At 43.1% G+C, this 19,921-nt stretch overlaps 1 protein-coding gene across 4 annotated transcripts in view; it reads left to right on the top strand.

Moving 5' to 3' along the window:
• The first annotated feature begins 10,747 nt into the window (after positions 1 to 10,747).
• ARHGAP21 (Rho GTPase activating protein 21) overlaps positions 10,748 to 19,921 on the top strand; it is a 139,293-nt gene continuing 130,119 nt past the window's right edge. For 2 of the 4 annotated variants that reach the window (XM_070432902.1, XM_070432862.1), the window contains exons 1-2: positions 11,149 to 11,300; positions 12,078 to 12,519. In XM_070432902.1, the coding sequence (XP_070289003.1) occupies positions 12,442 to 12,519 (78 nt within the window). In that variant the 5' untranslated portion in view covers positions 11,149 to 11,300; positions 12,078 to 12,441. Of the gene's footprint in view, positions 10,824 to 11,148; positions 11,301 to 12,077; positions 12,520 to 19,921 lie in introns of those variants that run through there. The other 2 variants (XM_070432879.1, XM_070432872.1) reach the window with 2 other exon arrangements.

Here is a 19,921-nt window from a genome sequence, read left to right as displayed (position 1 = left end):
GATGAATTGCATGTGAGGTATGAGAGAAAAAAAGGCAAGTCTCCCTTGAAGATTTGGTGTCAAGCTGCAGGGTGAACAGAATTGTCACTTAATGGGGGAAAAGTAGGTTAGGGTATTTTAAATTTGAGACCTTTATTGGATACCAAGGTGGAGCTATAGTTCATTTCAGATTTTGAAAACAATCCACAGTTTGGGGCCTGTGTAACTCAAGATGCCACTTATCCTACATAAGAAAAGAGTAATATGCAAATAAACCATCACTCTGTCACAAAGATGGCAGCACCCAGTCCCCTCAGCCCCGCGGCTGAAGTGTCCAGGCCTGTTGGCCATGCAGGTGGCGGGGGAGGCAGGGGTGGGCCGAGTGGCGAGGCTGGATCTTCCCCCAGAGGGCTGCTGGAGTGTCCGGGCCTGTCACCTGGCCGGGGGCTGCGGGGGGTGAACAGCGAGGCACAATCCGCCCACTCCGGCAGCTGATCCAGCCTCACTGCCCCACCACCGATGGAGTGTCCCGAGGCAGTGGACACGGGAGCAGAGCCGAGGCAGTGTAGAAGGGTGGGCTTCGCTCCCTTCTCTGCTTCGCTCTGGCCCCAGGAAGCCCTATTCTTGCAGGAATCTTCCTGCAACGGGCCTCTAGTTGGTTTTATCAATTTGTATTTCCCACCTGCAGTGTGTGAGAGCTTCTGTTTTCATCATCACTTCAACCCTTGATGTTATCAGACTCATTTTTGCCAGTCTGATGGGTTTGAAATGGTCTCATTTTAATTTGCATTATCCTGATTCCAGTGATACTGAGCATTTTTTATTATGGTTTGTGGCTGCATGTGTTTCCTCTTTTGTGAAATGTCTATTTATCTTTTCTATTTTATTTATTCATTTATAGGGGCTCTTTATAAACTCTCAATATAACTCTTTGGTGGGCTATATCAGTTGCATATATCTTCTGCTAGCCTGTGCTTTTCTTTGCACTTTATTACTAATTATTCACTCAACCATTCTGTCTTAATATTATTGTCATAATTCCCTGTAATCAATGAGGAAATTATAGCAGGTACTACTTTTTCCATCTTTCCTTCCCCTTCCACCTCTTAATTTTTTTGTATCTTTGTTTTTGCTCTAGTATATTATAGTATTAATACTTTTCATTGTAGTACTTTTCTTTCAAGATTTATAATGTGTATATTTTGTATTATCATAATAATTGCTGCTATTTCAGTTTCACTCCCACTCTATTTTTTTTTTATCTTAAATCATCATTTAGTTGATTACACTGTCATATGTAATTATTGTGGGAAAGGTGATATATTTCTCGAATATATATTCTGCTGCTTCTAAATGTGGATTACTACATGGTTGTGTGCGATCTTTAAGCCACATTATTTTTTTCTTCAAATTTCTTCTCCCATCAAGTAATATTTTTCCTTTGGGTCAGAAGTCAGCAATCTTTTTCTGCAAAGGGCCAGATAGAAAATATTTTCGGCTTTCTTTGCAGGCCACCCGGTCTCTGTTGCAACTACTCATCTCTGCTATCACAGTGCTAAAGCAGCCATAGACATGTAAACAAATGAGGGTGACTGTATTCCCATAAAACTTTGTTTATAAAAACGGGCAGCAGACTGGATTAAGTCTGTGCGCCATAGTTTGCCAACCCTGCTTTAGGTGATTCACTTTGAATTGCTTGTAGGATTCCATTCTTTATATCCAAAGTTTTATAACTTCCCCTAAGTAATCATTCTCTTTTAATAACTTCCTGAAACATGGTACGTCCTTTTAATCTTTGGAATTGCAAAATATTTATGCATATCAGTTAGGACAAAGGCTGAGCTCCTGTACAAAAAGATCTTTAAAATACCATGGTCCTTATATATAAAAGTGGCAACTTAGAAAGTTAGTTTTTTCTGGCAATGAGCCAGAAGGAGGCAATTCAGGCCTGCTGCAGTGTCTGACATCTTGCACAGGTGGCTTCCATCTCTGAGTCAAAGGTGGAGACTCCATTTCTCACTAGCTCCAGAAGGATGCTCAGACAAAATATAGGACATCCAGTTCAATTGGAATTTCAAATAAACATTGGATACTTTTTTAGTCAGTGTTTAGTCTCATGCAATAATTGAAATATCCTAAAATGTGTTTATCTGAAATCCAAATTGAACCTGGCATTCTATATTTTTACTAGAGGCCCGGTGCACAAAATTTGTGCACTTGGGGGGTTCCCCGAGCCTGGCCTGTGCCCTCTCATAGTCCAGGAGCCCTTGGGGGGGGGGATGTCGGACATCTTTAGCGCTGCCACGGAGGCGGGAGAGGCTCCCACCACTGCTGCTATGCTGGCCAGCTGTGAGCCTGGCTCAGGGCTTCTGGCTGAGCGGTGCTCCCCCTGTTGGAGTGCACTAGCCACCAAGGGGCAGCTCCTGCATTGACCGTCTGCCCCCTGGTGGTCAGTGCACATCATAGCGACCAGTTGTTCCACCATTCGGTTGATTTGCATATTAGCCTTTTATAATATAGGATTTGTTAAATCTAGCAATCCTTATGTCCAATCACTGGGGAGAGGAAAAGGAAGCAGGAAGGCACAAGTTTAATCATTTTAAGGGAAACCCTCCAGAGTGGCAGACACTCATTTCTGACCACATTTTATTGCCTAGAATTTAGTCATATGGCCACACCTAGTTAGAAGAGAGACTGAGAAATAAAGTCTAGCTTGTTGACCATGTCCCCAACTAAAATGCTATTTTTATGGAAGGAGAGAACAGATGTAGGGGGGACATTTAGTAGCCTGCCACATTATATCTTTGACTATCTTTTTTTAGTTTCATTAGTTCTAAACTCTTTGTTAGAAATATCAATTTATCTAAATTTGATTTCTATTTGTCCTCCTTATTTTTGATGTCCTGTCTAATCACTTTAACCTCTTTGTCCGTCTGCCCCCTCTTTGTCTTATCATTTGTATTTGATATGCTTTCAAAAAGTCTGTCATACTTCCCACTAGATATTTTTTATTTTCTGCCAAATATTTCATCTTATTCTTCCTTTTATTGATTGATTTCAGAGAGGAAGGGAGAGGGAGAAAAAGATAGAAACATCAGTGATGAGAGAGAATCACTGATTGGCTACCTTCTGCAAGCCCCTCCAATGGGGAATGAGCCCACAACCCAGGCATGGGCATGAGCATTGGTCAGTGATCAACTGCTCAACCACTGAACCACACTAGCCGGGCTTTATTCTTTCTTATTTCTAATTCATTTATTACTTCTGCAATGATATGAGTTGTTTTCTTCCCCCCTCTCAATATATTTTCTTAAATCTTCCAACCTATTTTATATTTCATTCATTCTCTTGTTATTTCACTTTTGTCTATATTTTTCTCTTTACTGGGGTTAGTTGTCTTCTACAATACATTCCTTCTTTCTCTTTAACATATGCTCCCTTATTGCATCTTCCCCCCTCCCCCCCCCAATATAAAATATTTACATCAGTTTTTAAAGTTTTCTTCTTATTCATCTTTGATCAGCATTACTATCGTATTTCCATTTACAGAAAAACAGAGTGGATATATTATCTTTGAGTGCCTTGGGCTTCCTGTTGAAGCCAGCTAATGAGGAGCCACAACAGGAAGTGGAAGAGGGCAAGAGAATGGGTTCATAAATTGTGCACTTTCATTATTTCAATGTCTATATTTTTTCTTTTTTATGTTGCAATTTTTAAAAATTAAAATTTAATTGAAAAGATATATTTGAGAAAAAATGTTATGCAAGCTATTTCTACGTAAGCCCAGATGTGAATTGCCACATGCTATTCTGCAATCCTTTCCTATCTGAAGGAAGAATCCTTGGTTAGTTGACTTTGAGAGCTTGTTTGGAGGTTCTAGCAGGGGAGCGCAGCTACTCGTATACCCTTGACCGAAGACCGGTCCTCTCCTCGGGGGGGGAAGGTCGTCCTCTTCGACCGAGCGCGCAGCTTCGGGAGGGACGCACATGGATCGGTGAGGGAGGAGGGGGACACCCGCCTAGCCAGCCAGATCAGCCGAATCAACCCTGGCGATCAATGGGGTGACAGATGTCGCAGCCAGATCGCCCTCACATCCAGTTGACTTTGGATTAGTAGAGAATGCAAGCAATTTAGGAATAGAGGAATGGAATCTACAATGCTAGAGGGTATTGAAAGATACTGAGTTTCCCTGACTCAGAGAATTCTGCCCCCCATGAAGATGAAAGGCAAAGCTCATCTATTTTTTTCATTATGATAAAAAATATTTGGTTGCTCTAGATTAGGGCTATAATATATTTTTAAAAATCCATTGCTAGCACTGTTCCTAGTTAGAATGATTGGAATTTAGCATTCTATTCCAAGATGATAAAAATATATTTCATTCCCCAGTTGTAATATGGGTTTCTATCCAGATTGCACAGTGATTTCACAGGATGTTCCCACTTATATATATAAGGGTGGGTGGAAACATTTAAAACTCTGGTCTCATGATTTTAAGAAAAATTGGAATTCTTATAAATGAAAGTCACAATTCTTAGGATAAAAATGTTTAAACATTTCTATTCTTATTTTTTCTTAAAATGTAGAAATAAACTCTCAATAATGCAGATGAATATGACTACTATACCTCTCAATTTTAATTATTGAGATGTTAGTGCTGAATAATAATTTAAATCCAGAAGGAAATGTTTGATACATAATTATGGATAAACTACAAGCTGAAATTTTATAATCACTGCCCAAATGTAAGTGATGTTAGTTTTTGGCATGGTGCTGTGGCCACAAAACATCTCAGCCACTAGAGGTGAAGTTAGGTAAAGAGATAAAATGTGGCATTTCTGGAAGTTGACACCCACACCAAGTGTCTCTTTGTGGACACCTCTTAAAATTGATACTGTCCATTTTGGGCATGTGCACACAGACATGTACTCATATCTCCTGCAACCCAGAGAGTTGTTGGTCAGCCAGGAATTTCTTGAGGTATAAATACTTACCAATCATAGTGACACATACATCATTCATTTCTTGCATAATTTTATAGTTACTTTATGTGTAAAAGCTGTGGTAGGTATTATGGGGATCTGAAAAAAGTAAAAGTCTTAAGAATTTGTCCTAGAGAAGTTTATATTCTAGACAGAAAAGGAGATAATATTCAATTAAAAAATAATATAAGATGTTCTATGATCAACTAACTAATTAATAGCAACAAACAAACAAAATAAAAAGAAGCACCAAAGCAGAGTACCAGTCCAGAGGAGGAAAAGACCACAATAGCCCTAGCCAGTGTGGTTCAGTGGGTAGAGCATCGGCCTGCGGACTGAAGGGTCCTGGATTCGATTCCAGTCAAGGACACGTACCTCGGTTGCAGGCTCCTCCCCTGCCTGTGCCCTGGTCAGGGTGCGGGCAGGAGGCAACCAATTGATGTGTTTCTCACACATCGATATTTCTCTCTGTCTTTCCCTCTCTCTTCCACTCTCTCTCAAAATCAGTGGAAAAATATCCTTTAGTAAGGATTAAAAAAAAAAACCACAATAAACTGAGAGCAGAGAAATTGTTCAGGAGTATCTATTGTGTGTGGCACTTTGCTAGGGACTATATACATTGAATTAAGTAGTGTCATTAACTTCTAGATTAGAAATTAATAATTGAAAATAGATAGTAATTATGTGGACAGAAATAATAAGTCATAAATATAGCAAAGGCAGAGCATTAAATTAGTAAATCATTTACATTATTAATTTAAAAGGTTATAGAGGAAGAAGATTCTTAAAAAATTGTCTATTGTGGAAAATCAATCCCTACTCTGATGGCCAGAGGAAAGGGAGGCTGGGGGCTGGGTGGAGGTCGGCAAAGTGGGGGGGGGGGGGGAGGGATGGGGACATCTGTAATAGCGCCAACAATTTTTAAAAAAAGAAAAAGGAAAAAGAAAGAAAATCAATCCCTTCTCTTGATTACAGTAGTTAAACGCCTTACTGAAAGGCAGGTTTTCTGTAGCTATTCAATTCACATGCAAGCCTTTTTTAAAGAAACATTAGTAGATAATGTATTTTTTTTTTTGGTATTGTATGAATAGGAAATAAAGTCTACAGGATTTTCCTAAAACAAAAAAATGTTTACTCCTCTGAGGGTCATTGGTCTAACTGCCTCAGACACATAGTTTTGCAAATGCTTCATCCCAAATTACACATTTCATTTGTAGAATTCACTGGCAAACACTTGTGCCTCTTAGAATTGCCAACTTCTATATTCAGAGTAGAAATCATCCATAGATTATCATAGAATGTCATTAGACCAGGGACTAGGACACTTTGGTTCTATTTCTGGCTTTGACATTTCTCCTTGATAATGGTTCACCAAAACAATATTATCAAGTCAATAACAAAGTCAAAACTTACATTTTCAGGTTATAGTTCCCAACTTTAAAAATGTCCTGCCTACTTGTGAGGATTATAGTGTACAAGGTTTTCTTATAGTTGTTATCAATATAGTTGTAGTAATTTTTGAGACTCTTTCAAGGGAAACTCCAAATTGTTAGATAATAGGAAATCCACACATATATTGACTATGCTTAGAGGAAAATAGCAGACTTTCAAAGTAAACAAAGCTAGAGTTACTGTTAGCTCTTGCTTATCTGTGATATTTGAGATAAATAAAACTACGAAGATATTAACTGTGAAACCCACAATTAATTTCAAATCTCCTTTCGGTTGTAAAGAGCTCCAAACCTGTTGTTTCACTAAGTTTCTTGGAGCAATTAACAAGCAGCCACAGGATGTAAGTTTGGCTCTTTTTCCTTTCTCTTGCCCTCCCTCTGGTGGAGGTGTTAATGAGTGAAATGCCCAGGATGGGCAGTGGAAGACAGCTCTAAGAATCTGTGTTCCCCACCAAGCACACCATTAACCTTTCGACTGGAGAATGACTGGCTGATGGCTGCCACTTCCCAGATGCTTAGAGGGAATCCACTTTAGTCAACTCAGAATTCATCTAAACGAGAACTCACATCACATCATTAGTAAAACATTATTATTGCCCTGGCTGGTGTGGTTCAGTTAGTTAGAGCACTGGAAGGTAGCAGGTCCCATTCCTGGTCAGGGCACATACCTAGGTTGCAGGTTCATCCTGGTCTGAGGCAACGGAGGCCAAGGGATGAATGTTTGTTTCTCTCATCTCTCTCTCTCTCTCTCTCTCTCTCTCTCTCTCTCTCTCCTCCCTCCCTTCCTCCTTCTCTAACATCAATAATAATAATAAAAACAAACAACATTATTATTACTCATGCCTTCAGAAAGGAATAGACCTCATTTTCAACTGGGTTAATATGTTCCCAATAAATATCAAAAAGGTGTTACAAAACGTAGAATTCCTGCTGGGAAAATCAGACAAATTTCTGCTCCATAATATTTTCTTTAGAATAATGTGTTTATTTTTGTAAAAACTACTTTACATCTATTATCACATTTGATGCTCTCAGCAGCCCGGCAAGACAGTCATTCTCTGAGGACCTAGTAGAGAACTAGGACTCAGGTTTCCCAAATCTTAATACTGTGCTTTTGTCTTTCTCTATTCAGATAGCTTAATACACATAAGATACGCAGGATAGCAACTTATCATAAAGGTTTTTAAAAACATTCCCAAATTTTGGAACATCATAATCATACTGTTAATGAACTCAAAGGGTTCCCTGCTTGGGGTGTTTTATTCAAGAACAAGAAAGATGTGGCTGTTGCAAGGTAGTTTCATTTACTTGCACCAAATAAAGGCGATAGGGGATTCACATCCAAAGCTCTGAACTCCCAAAGGGAGGCTTAGTCATTGCTTATATAGACGATTTGGTTAATTACATGTTGATTTCTTCTTTGCAGTTGGCTAAATTTACCCTATTGGGTTCAGGTCAAGCTCATCTGGTTACAGCGGCCTCTGCAAAATACTATGCTGCAGGTTAACATTTAGCAAGAACAGCATCTAGTAAGAACCACCCAGATCTTGAGACCTTTGTCCTAACAATGCCTATCCTAACTCACACAAGATACATATGATAATAACTTATCATAATGGTTCTTAAAAACATTCCCAAATACTGCAATATCATACTCAGACTGACCTCAGGGGTAGGATTAATAGTAAATTAGTACCGACAAAGCACAATAATTAGCACACAGTAAGCTAAGTAAATGTTAGCTGTTTTTGTTATTAAAAACCATGTTAGAGGTGAAATAGTGCTGTCAAGAAAAACATGGGTTCTGAAGTTGATCTCCCTGAGCTTAAATCCTGGCTCTGCACACCTATCTCATTAAATTTCATGTAAGCTTTTTCAAGGAATATGTAGCACAAAGGTAGTGCTATATAGATGGTAGTCACTATTATTATTTGGTAGCTCTAGTATCTATAATAATAAAAACGTAATATGCTAATTAGACTTCCTTCCAGACAAAGCTGCAGCAAGCAGCCGAGGCAGAGGCAGCAGCAGGCGGGGGCCTGAGGCCAAGGCCCTTGCACAAATTTCGTGCATTGGGCCTCTAGTATATACATATAAATGATAATTTGCCCTAAGTCAAATGGTAAATAATGGATCTAGACTGCAATTCAGGTCCATATACCTCTTGTAGAAATGTCTTTCTAGCTTATGTCAATTCTTCTCACATTCCTAAAATGTGTTTTATCTCCTTTTCATTTAATGAAATTTGTATTTACTCTCCTTTACCTAACTGAAAACCGTTTTCCAAAATCAACATTTATAAAAATTTTCCTTACAAAAATCTTAATCCTAGAAGTCCTCAGCTGTTAGGTACTCAGTTTATGCCACCCATGCACATTGGCATTTGTAAGGCGCTGTTTTGTGCTTAAAATTGTTTTTCCTTTCTAGACATATAAGTCCAGACATATTCTAGAAGCCCACTGAACCCTGAATTTCTATCCATTTCTTGTTAATTTACTCAACAGTATCTGGAACTGCTATAACCCAAAGGGCTGTAAGCAAATTACCAACAGACTGGCAGGCATTCCCTCTAGTTCATTCCTTTAAAAAAAATAAATAAATAAAGATCTAGTCAAAGTCTTTCCTCTAGTTGAGGTTGAGGATTTAGTTGTATATTCTAAATGTTCGGCAGCTTCCACTCTTAGGAAGAACTAAAAACTGAGGTACAGGTATTCAAGCCCCAGGGAGTGTTTTTAGTTTTTTTGTTTTGTCATCAAAAAACAGGACCCCAGGCGGCGAGCATGGAGAGGAGTGGAGAGGATGAGGGTGGGTGGGGAGGAGTCTCTATATCTTCCCGGGATGGTGTGGTAAGAAAGAAGGGAAAGGTAAGCAGACTCCATAGGTTCTTGGTTTTGCTCTTTTTTCCCCTCTGGATGGTGGTGGCAGCGGATCAGACACAATAGCTGGCAGCCCCCCGCCAGAGTGAAGATAAAAATGACCCTCAACAGCACCAGCAGGACTGGGAAAGGGAGGAGGGGTGCGCTTCGGCGAGGGCAAAGAGCAGGGTAACTAGGTGACTGACACCCGCGGCCGCCGGGGCGGGTAGGTCCACTCGCTAACCCCGGCGAGAATAGGAGCTCGGGAGCCACCTCCCTGGAGAGGGGGTGGGGTGGGAAGGGGGAGTCCAAGGGGCGGTGGCTTTTCCTATTGGGGGCGGGACAAAGGGTGGAGGGAAGCCTGAGTCAGCAGCTTCCGATTGGCTCGTGCTGCCCAGACACGTCTCTCGATTGGGCCATTTGCAGCGGGAGATGTTATGAGGCGCGGCGGGGCGGGACCAGCCGCCGAGGTCGGGGCCAGTCCCAGTCCCGGGAATTGGGTGCGGAGGGCAGCGGCGGTGCGCTGGGCCCCGAGGCGCCGTGACCTGGAGCGTGGAGCAGCGGAGCCACCTTCCCTCCGTTCCTCCCGCAGCGCCGAGCGCGTTTAGCTGTTCTGAAGGTTTAAAAAAGGGGGGAAAGTGAATGAAGAGCAATTCGCTGTTACCCTCTTCCCCCCTTACCAGTAGCTATTTTGCCGCTGGGCATGAAAAGACATCCTTATCTTGAGGTCCCACATCACCTCGCAGCCTTTCCCCTCCCGCTGCAAAAAAAGGGGTAAAATTCACCAAGCCTTGTCCCCCCCAGGCTGGCACCCGTGGTCCCTCCACCCTGCGCATCTGTCTGTATCATTGTCCCCCGGTCCAGCGGACGCCGAGCACAGAGCCACTTCCCAGTATAAAGCCCGGTTTCGGCAGCTCTTGCTCAGCTTTGGGGAGGTCGGAGAAGGCGGGGAGGTTTTGTGCGTGCCTGCACTGGGGGTGAAGGGGGGGCACGAGGCTGGGGGCGTGAGGGCTCGTAGGTCCCGAGACGCACTGGGTGGGGGTGGCCAGCACCCCTGCCCCCAACCCCAGGCTAATCCCCCTTCTCCAGCGTAGGTTCCCCGGGCCGTATTATTCAAGACATAAAATATTCAGCCCCAGAGCCTCCCCTGGGGAGGGGAGGGGAAGGAGGTGGGGTGGGAGGAGGTGGATCCAGGGAGGAAGAAGCGAGAAATCCGCCCCCGGGAAGCAGCTCGGCTCGGCGGCGGAGCGAGGCACTTCTGTCACTTGGCGATCCCCGGCGCTTCCGCGCGGCCCCGGCCCGGCCCGGCGAGGCGAGGGGAGAGTCCGGCGGCCGCCGCCCCGCCCCACGCCCTCCCGCGGCGGCCGAGAGCCCGGGGCCGGCCGGGGCAGGTCGCGGCGGTGCCTGGGAGCGGCCGGCCGGGGGCGGCGGCCTCGGAGCGCGCGGCGGCGGCGGCGCCGGATCGCCGTCCGGCTCGGACCAGCTCGCGCGGAGCCTGCGGGGCGCGCTGTCCGGGGCCGGGCAGCCCCGTGCGGGTCCATCGCCCGCTTCCTCCGGTGCGTTTCTGTGTGATTTTCCGCCTGAACCGCGAGGGCGCAGCTCGCCGGGGGCTCCCTTCCTTCCCGCCGCCTCGGACCACCCCGCCCCGCCTGCGGAGCGCACGGCGGACGCCTGGCGGGACGGGGGGGCCGCGCCCGCGCCCGCGGAGCGAGGGAAGCCGGCGGGCGGAGGGAAGGGCACAAAGGCGGCGGCGGGGCCGGGGTCCGGCCGGGCCGGGGAGGAGGGGCGCCTCCCGCCGCTCATGAATATTAACCGAGCCTGCGGCCTAGCGTCCCGGCCGGGCCCCGCGCAGACCCGCGTCCGCGCTCCTGCTCGCCGCCGCGCCCAGCGGGCGGGAAGGGGGCGCCCCCCGCGTTTTGTCTTCCCCGCCCGGGTCCCCCACACCTTTTTCTAAAGCACGTATTTGGGCCGCCCTTCCCCGGAGATCGAGCGCACCGACCCGCCTCTGGAAGGGGCGGAGGAAATCGTGGTAGGTGGGTGGTGGTTTTCTTTTTCCTATTTTTTTCCCCCTTAGGTGGCCACGGGGGAAGGAAGGGATCATGCCGAGTGGTAGTTTTGGGGAGCAGCAACTAAATCGAAGTTGCTCGGGTTGCGGCTTCGTGGAGGTGGCCCCGGAGTCATGCCCGGGAGAGGGAGCTGCGCCGAGTCCCGCCCGCCCCGCGCCGTCCCCACCCAGCCCCGCCGCGGGCCAAGGAAAACAGCCGCCTCCTCGGGGACACTGGCCGGGGCGCGGGCTGGCGGCGGGCGCCCCAGCCACCCAGCCGGCTGGCCGCGTCCGAGGCTGGCTTTTTGTTCCTGTTTTGGGATGGGCAGGAGGGGAGCCCGGAGGGTTTTTGTCGAGTCTTACCCCATTTTAGTCTCGTGGAAAGAAAACTTCCCGTAAGTGCACCTATCTGGGTGATGCGGAAGAACGTATGCACCCCTTCTCCTCTGCACGGAAAATACCTTCGTGACATGCACTTGAAAAGGGAATACTTTTTCTCGAAGGCTGCACAACAGCTAGGCGTCTTTGTCGCAACCACCGTGCAGTTCTGTTGTTTCTTCTTCTGATTTATGCATTCTCTCCCCCCTAACCCCCCCCCCCCCCCCCCCCATGGGAGGCTTGTTTCAACTTTAATTTGTGTGGCTCATCTGCATGGATCGAATTACCTTTCCAGGTGTTGGAAATGCGCGCTTGGGGTGGACTTGTGGGCAAGGCTAAGGTCAGCGTCTGGAGAAAGTTCATGCCCTTTAACTTTTCCCTGTTCCAGGAGCGATCTCCTTGGGAGCCGACGCTGGAGCCTTCCCGACCCACTCAGATTCCACGCGGACTCGGGAGGAAGGGGACTGCTTTCTGCCGTCGGCCTCACTCGCTGCCAAGAAGCCGGCCTTTGTTTTTGAAGTCTGGAGAGATGGACGAAGACGGTGCCGTCAGTTGAAGCCCGAAGAAGGAATCATCAGGGCATCCTGCGGGGGCTTCATCAAAACATTGCCTCCCTGGCCCATTATTGGTTTCCCTGGCCCTGCCTCTCCTCGGAGCCTGGTGTGGAATTATTACCCTTTTTGCTGTGTGGCAGCCTTTCCCCCCAATGTGGACTCCAAAGGATTGGCCCCTTCTTTGTGATTTGAAATGAAATGATGGCCACACGTCGGACTGGTCAGCTGGAGGGAGATGGTGACACGCTGAAGGCCCACGGGTCCCCCGCCTGTGAGGTAAGTGCAGAGGCAGCCTCCCCGGCCCACCGTGGCCTGGGTTTTTGGGGGTGCCCTCTCGCAGTGCGGGGGAGGGACGCTTGTCACCGGGCCTAAGAAGAGGCTTTGGGGGGCTTTTATGTTAGCTGCTTGGTGGGAGCACCCCTGCCTGACCACGAGCAAGGTGAAGCCTCACCCATTTTTATTTCCAGGAACTGCCGGTGATTCCTTTGCAGGAAAGTTTTCCTTACTTTGAAATGTCCCCATCTTAGTCACCGCTGAGGCTGAGCGGGGAATTCTCCCATTTCAGTTGTCTGGGAATACCAAACGGTGCCCTTCAGTCGCCATCCTCCAGGACTGGTGGCACTGGGCTGGTTAGGGGGTGGCTGTGAAGGTGGTGCGTGCGCATCTAGGTTTGCTCTCTGAGGTGGTGGTAGTGGCTGTGCTTGTTGCACCTGAAGCTTCCTCTCTGATACCAGTGGGTGTCCTGGCTGCTGTTGATGCGGATCTCTGTTTTGGGTAGAAAAACACGTCTTTCCTAATGGGCATTTTAGCCACAGCCTTGGAAAACTACTTTATAGAATTGTAATTCCACCTCCCTGAAAACTCTCCTGCCTTTACTGATACTAAGGCTCACAGCAGACCTGTGAGCTGCTCTGGGGTGTTGGGTGGCTTGCATTGCCTTCAGACCAGCATCTTTGGAAAGGCCCGGAAGACTTTATGCCAGGCTTCTTGCAATGTTTTGAGCAGGCAGGACAGAAATCATAGGAAGTCCATTGATAGGCCCTGTTGCCTCGAATTTATGTTTTTCCATTATATTTGGAGTTTACTGCCATAATGACTATATTGTGTTTAGTTTGTTAGTGATAGTTTCTGTAATTTGCTTGCTAAATGTACTGAGTACTGCTATCCTTATAAACTTTACTTTTGAACTGCCTATATTTTTATTGAAAGATTGAAGGTTACTTTTGATAGCAATAACATTCCCAAATGAGCCTTCACTCTCAGTAGGTGTTAAATTTTAACTTTGTGGTCATCAAAACAAGGTCTAGTTCCAAGTGTGTGAGTTTTGGCATTTTAATAAAAATGAATCAGAAGTTAAATTTTTGTTTGGAAAGCATGCAAAGAAAATCACATCATGTAGTTTACTTCATATTGAATTAAAAAGTGCTTAGAAAATAGGGAGGTTAAGTACAGTACAGTTTATAAGAACTATAGTTTACAGTTAGAATCAGTGTTTTGCTTTTTGACACCTGTAAACACCTGCTTGCAGGTAAAAAACATGGTTAAGTATAACACCACAATCCTCTGATCATGGTAAACCATAATCACTCCTTTTGGAAGGTCAACCTACAACTGGTGATTGCTTAATGTGTATTGTAGTTACATAATAATATGTACTATGGTCCTAAAGTCTTATTTGTCATTGTCTTGAGAATACTTTAATTAGCATTCATTTGCATTAATTTGCAAGGACTAATGTTATTTGAATTTTTTTTGGAGGGGGGAGCATTTAAAGGATGTCCTGCAATCAAGAATTTATAATAGACACATCTTGTCCTTGGCTTACAAGGCAGTGTTTCCAGTTGCAAACTTGGCTTTTATTAACAATGACAGTTATGTGTTTTTTTAAGGGCTGTGAAATTTGTTTTCACTTGGCCCTTACTGCTGGCATGGCCATATTATTTCTAGTCTGGGAACCAAGAAAGTGCTGTGTTTTGCTCATTTAAAGATTATATAGATACTTGAGTGTAAGTATCAACTTTGGGTAATAGATACTTAAGTCTTTGAACACTGTATTTAATTTTGGTGCTTAATTTTATCTGAAGTATTACATTCTAGAATAGTATTGTCATTCTTTAAAAACTTTAAAACCAATAGCTGTGTTGTAAATGTGTGTTGGAATAATAAATCTATGTGTTCTTACCTAATTAAGAGATGAGCATCTATGTTTTAATGTTAATGCTTTTAATAAGCTTAAAAGTATAACATTGTAGAACAGAAGCAATTCATGTAGTGAGTTAATAGGATTCACTGTTTCATGCCTTATCTAATAAGCTAACTCCACCTTCTATGAATAAGATCTATTGCTTTGTTGAAAAATAATCAGAAATTTTTTATTCATCTTAAGGATTAGAATCTAATTGTGTCAGTATACCAGTAAATGTAGGCACCACCTTCTAAGAATATACTGGAAGGTTAAAAAACAAATAACAATCCTCCTATGTAATAAAGAATTGCGACAGTCCAGTAGAATATATCTAGATTGGCATTATACAGTGATGATAACACATTGTGTTCACACAAAATTATATACTTTGCATATCGAAGATGTGTTTTTCAAAATTGGTTTCACTTATTCTGATAAGTGTTTTTTGGTGTGTGTGTGAGTGTGTGTGTGTATACTGTTTGACCTGAGAAGTATTCTGACACCTAGCCTTGAGTAACTTTGCTCATAAAATCACTTTGTTAGATTCTCTGAGTCCACTGATATTCTCTCCCCCTTTCATATCATATAGTATTTATCCTTTGAGGTTAAACTTGCTTTTTCTTCTTTTTTATTTTTCCAAAGATGCAAACTGGCTTTCAGCCTTCTAGACACATTACTTTCCCCATATCAGCACTTATTTTGCTTTTCATCCATAGTTCATAATGTTGTCCAAGCGTTTAGCAATTTCACCATCTATTATTACAATAAACTTACTAATGCTAATTAACTTATTTTATGTTTTGCTTCTTCACCTAGACTAAGTTTATCCTATGACTATATGTATTATAGCTGATGAAAAATATCTGTTGGTTGATTTTGGAATAGTGTAAATATTAAAATAAGGCATTTTTTTGGTACGTGGGTTCATATAAAATTTTATATTTTGCTCTTCTTTCTGGAGTACATTCTATACACTTTGCTTTTATCCCAGATTCCCTTATTCCTTCTTAAGCTCTCCCTCCATACCTCTCCCTCTTGTTCTTTCTTTCTGTTTTTAGGATTCTTCCTCGTCTGCCCCCTTCCTGTTGGTTTTAACCAGACTCAGGCCCTCCCAATTCCTCTATTCTCTTTTCTCATTCCCTGGGTTTTATTTTACACTCTCCCATGGCTTTAATTTAATTTTAGTGTATGTCAGTGATTCCAAATTTAGCACTCTATTGCACATTTTATTCTTTATATCTAGACCTGTATAGCCAATTGCTGTTTACCAGTGTTTTTATTTTTTGGATAGCTCACAGGCATTTCAAACTCAACAAATTGTTCCCCTACCATCAACCTGTGTTTCTTCTTTTAGTGAGTAGCACCACTATCTCCTTATTTGTCCAGGTCAAAAACTAGGTTATCATCCCTGACTCATCTTACTCCTCTTTCCTCCTATCCAAAGTCCTATTGAGTCTACATTCCAAATCCTACTGTCACTACCTGAGCTAAGGCCAGCTACATCTCCATGGTGAGCCCAGGCCAGGCTGTCTCCTTCCATCGCTCTGTCCCTGCCATAGGCTGCTCCTCCAGCAGTAGAAAGCTGATCATTGCATTCCCCTGTGTAAAAAAATTTTCTGGTTCCCCATTGCCTTGGAAATAAAGTTCAAACCCTGAGAAGTTTTACAGGACAATGACAGTCTGGTTTGCCCATCTCCTTTCTCATCTGTTTCCTCGTTTCCTCTTTCTGTACAGCTTCCCCTGAGCTGCTTTCAGTTCCCCTGGGGCATCAGTGTCTCTTCACTTCAGGTCCTTGTAAGTGCAGCTTTCCGTCACCCTTCCTTCAGTCCCCTCCTCTGCCTTCACCTCTCCCTAGCTGATTTACTCATCATTCTGTACTTTTCTTCAGTATTACTTCTCCAGGAAAAGCCTTCCCTGATCTTCCAAGAATGGATTAGTTGCCCCTAGTGCAGTATCCCAAGACACCCTGTACCATATTAGGAATAGCACTTAAAATTTTATTGTCTGTATTCCCCCGGATTGCAGGCCCCATAAGAATAGGGACCATGTTTGTTTCTAAGTGTGTAGTACATAGTAGGTGCTTAATAAATATTTGTTGAATGAATGAATGAGCAGGAAAAGTCTTAATTTTGATTAAATGTTCACTTAGATTTCGGTATATTATACTCTCTTGATTACCCTCCAACTTTATTGTTTCCTCTTCCTCAATCTCTGAGTATAAAACTGCTAATTTATATATGTACGTATGCACGTGTGTGTGTCTTTACCCCTTGAATTCAGACTCCTATATCCAACTGATCTGACCACACAGAAACTCCACTTGGATATTAAGTAGGCATACCCCAAACCAAATTCCTGCTTCTCTACATCCACTCCCCCAGCTCACCTTCCCAGTTTGCTCCTTCTACAGCCTTTCTCATCTTGAGCAATAGTAATCCCACCCTTCCAGGCCAGGCATCTGGGAGTGATCTTTGATCTCCCATTTTTCTCAGGTATAGCATGCAAGTCTGGTTGACTGGTCTCTCAGCCATGGTAATCAGAGTGGACCTTTTAAAAAACAGATCATGTCACTGCTTTGCTCATATTCCTCTAATGCAGTGGTTCTCAACCTTCCTAATGCCGCGACCCTTTAATACAGTTCCTCATGTTGTGGTGACCCCCAACCATAAAATTATTTTCGTTGCTACTTATAACTATAATTTTGCTACTGTTATGAATCGTAATGTAAATATCTTTTATGCAGGATGTATTTTCATTGTTACAAATTGAACATAATTAAAGCATAGTGATTAATCACAAAAACAATATGTAATTATATATGTGTTTTCCGATGGTCTTAAGCGACCCCTGTGAAAAGGTCGTTCGACCCCCAAGGGGTCGCGACCCACAGGTTGAGAACCGCTGCTCTAATGGCTTCTCATTTCCCCCAGGATAAAAGCCAAAGTTCTGACTGTCCCACGAAGCCCTGTACAGTCTAGCCTCCTCACCTCCAGTTACTCTCACCCCCCCTTACTCTGTACTGGGTGTTCTGGACTCTTGCTCTTGCGCACACACCACACATGCCATTCCCCAGAGCCTTCCCACTTGCTGTACCTTCTCCTTGTGACACCCCCAGCCCTGCCAGGGCATCCTCACAGCTGACTTCCTCGTCTGCTTCTGGTTTTGCTTAGAGGTCATCTACTGTGTGAAGCCTTTACTGGCCATTCTGCTGATTGAACGCCTCTCTCCTGCTCCTGTGGCAAGACCTGCCCTCCTTCCTTGCTTTATTTTTCTCCCTGTCACATAATCTCCCTCTGGCATGCTCATCCGAGTTTTGCATGTTTATTTGGATGGATACTGTATCTAGAATGTGTTAAGTGCAGTTTGTTCACATTGTATTTCTTGTACCTAGAAGAGTACTTAGCACTTTTAGGACCTCAGATTTTTTCCCAAGGAATGAATGAAATGAGGACTAAGAAACACTCCAAAATGTCATTAAGCTTCTTTCTAGGTATATAATATGTGAATACTTAATTCAGATTATACAAAAATATGTAGAGTATGAAGTGTATGTTCTTCGTTAGACGTGCAATTCCAGTAGTACTGCTGTTAACATTTGGTGCCTTTTTTCTTAGAATCTTTCTTACCTTTGGGAAGCTGGTAACCAAGTAACAGTAACCAAGGCAGTGTGTAGTACAAATGTATGAAATAATTTGTACTGAGAGCTGAGATCATAGTAATTAAAAGACTAATGAATGTGGAATCAGACTGGTGGAGAAAGTATAGAAAGAAAATATGTCTGCGTTCACATATTTTTTTTAAAAAATATATTTTATTGATTTTTTATAGAGAGGAAGAGAGAGGGATAGAGAGTCAGAAACATCGTTGAGAGAGAAACATCGATCAGTTGCCTCCTGCACTCTCCCCACTGGGGATGTGCCCGCAACCAAGGCACATGCCCTTGACTGGAATTGAACCTGGGACCCTTGAGTCTGCAGGCCGACGCTCCATCCACTGAGCCAAACCGGTTAGGGCATATTTTTTTGTCTTAAAATGAATGAATAGCAAGTATAGGAAAGCTCATTATCATATTTTTTATTTTTTAATATTCAAACATTTTATTATGAACCAAGAATGATCACAACACTGACTATTACAAAATGTTGGCAGTTGTTAATTCTGAATGATGAGAATTTTGGGATTATGTTATTTTGTATTTTCTCTTTTTTTGTTTAATTCCAAAACTACAATAAAAAGACCGTTTACATATTTTAAAAAATAGGTAATTTTTTTTTATCAGTCTGGTGAAAATCTGGTTTCTAGAAAACCTATACTGCTTAAAATATGCTTAAACACTTTTAGAAAAAGATGCATACTACTAAAAACAATATTTCAACATGGTTTTAAAAGCCTATGTTTTCCTAATTAGAAGCCTGGGATTTATTCTGGACTCATTGTAGTATAACATAATATAACACTATCATTTAATTTTGAACGTGTGTTCGGTCATGCACCTGAATCTGTCAGAATACCATTGCATGTCAGGGGCTTTATGCTGCAAGTTAGGATTCAAGGTAAAGCCTGTTGGAATTAAGAATGGCAGCAGAGCCAGCAGCAGGCATCATTAGGTGGCATTTCAGCAAAAGTCTGGATTTGAATATGTAGAGCAGGACATATCACTAGAGGAGGGCCAACAAAAAAATGAGGACCCAAGTCTAAGGAAATTTCTCCATACACTGTTAGTGTTCCTTAGCATTCATTTCTTCCAAGTTAAACATGTTATGAAGTCCTTGTTTCTTGATCACATAATCTTTGATCCGTCATTGCTTTGTTTTGACCAGGTCAAATATAATCTAGTACAGAAGTGATATTCAGTTTTTTTTTTGTTCTTTGCTTTGTGAAGGGACCTGTCATCTTATTATAGTTAACGATGTGCTGATTTAGGTATGGGCACTGCTAATGTTGATAAAGATGCACAGATGCTGGTATTGAAAGCAGCTATTTTCTGTTACAGAGAGACCATATGGTAGGCACTTGTTTTTCTTTCTGGTCGGTGTGATTAGATTAGTAAAAAGAAAGGTTATTGGATTTATGATTGTCCCAGTATTTATCTAATTTTAATTGACCAGAAGGAATTAAATATGTTAAGATATTATGAGCCTTCCATATATTCTGTTAGTTTAAGTAGGAAGACATCTTCATTCAAAAGTTCAAATTTAGATTGCTTCCACTAAAATGAAGCAATTTTTTTTTTTTTAGTTTACATTGTCATATTCTTTTTCTTTTTTCTTAAAATCTTTATCTGAAGATGATTTTAATTGATTCCAGAAAGAGAGGAAAGAAGGAGAGGAAGAGAGAGAAACATTAATGTGAGAGAGAAACCTCAATTGGTTGACTCCCCTATGTACCCCCACCAAGGATCGAACCCGCAACCTGGTAAAGTACCCTAATTGGGAATTGAACCCTTGACCCGGTGCACGGGAGAGGCTCTAACCAACCTAGCCACACCAGCCA

Source organism: Myotis yumanensis, unplaced genomic scaffold (genome assembly GCF_028538775.1).
Source record: "Myotis yumanensis isolate MYYU_CA2020_CCGP unplaced genomic scaffold, mMyoYum1.0.hap1 SCAF_1, whole genome shotgun sequence".
Taxonomy (NCBI): Eukaryota; Metazoa; Chordata; class Mammalia; order Chiroptera; family Vespertilionidae; genus Myotis; species Myotis yumanensis.
This window is presented reverse-complemented; position numbering and strand designations above follow the sequence as displayed.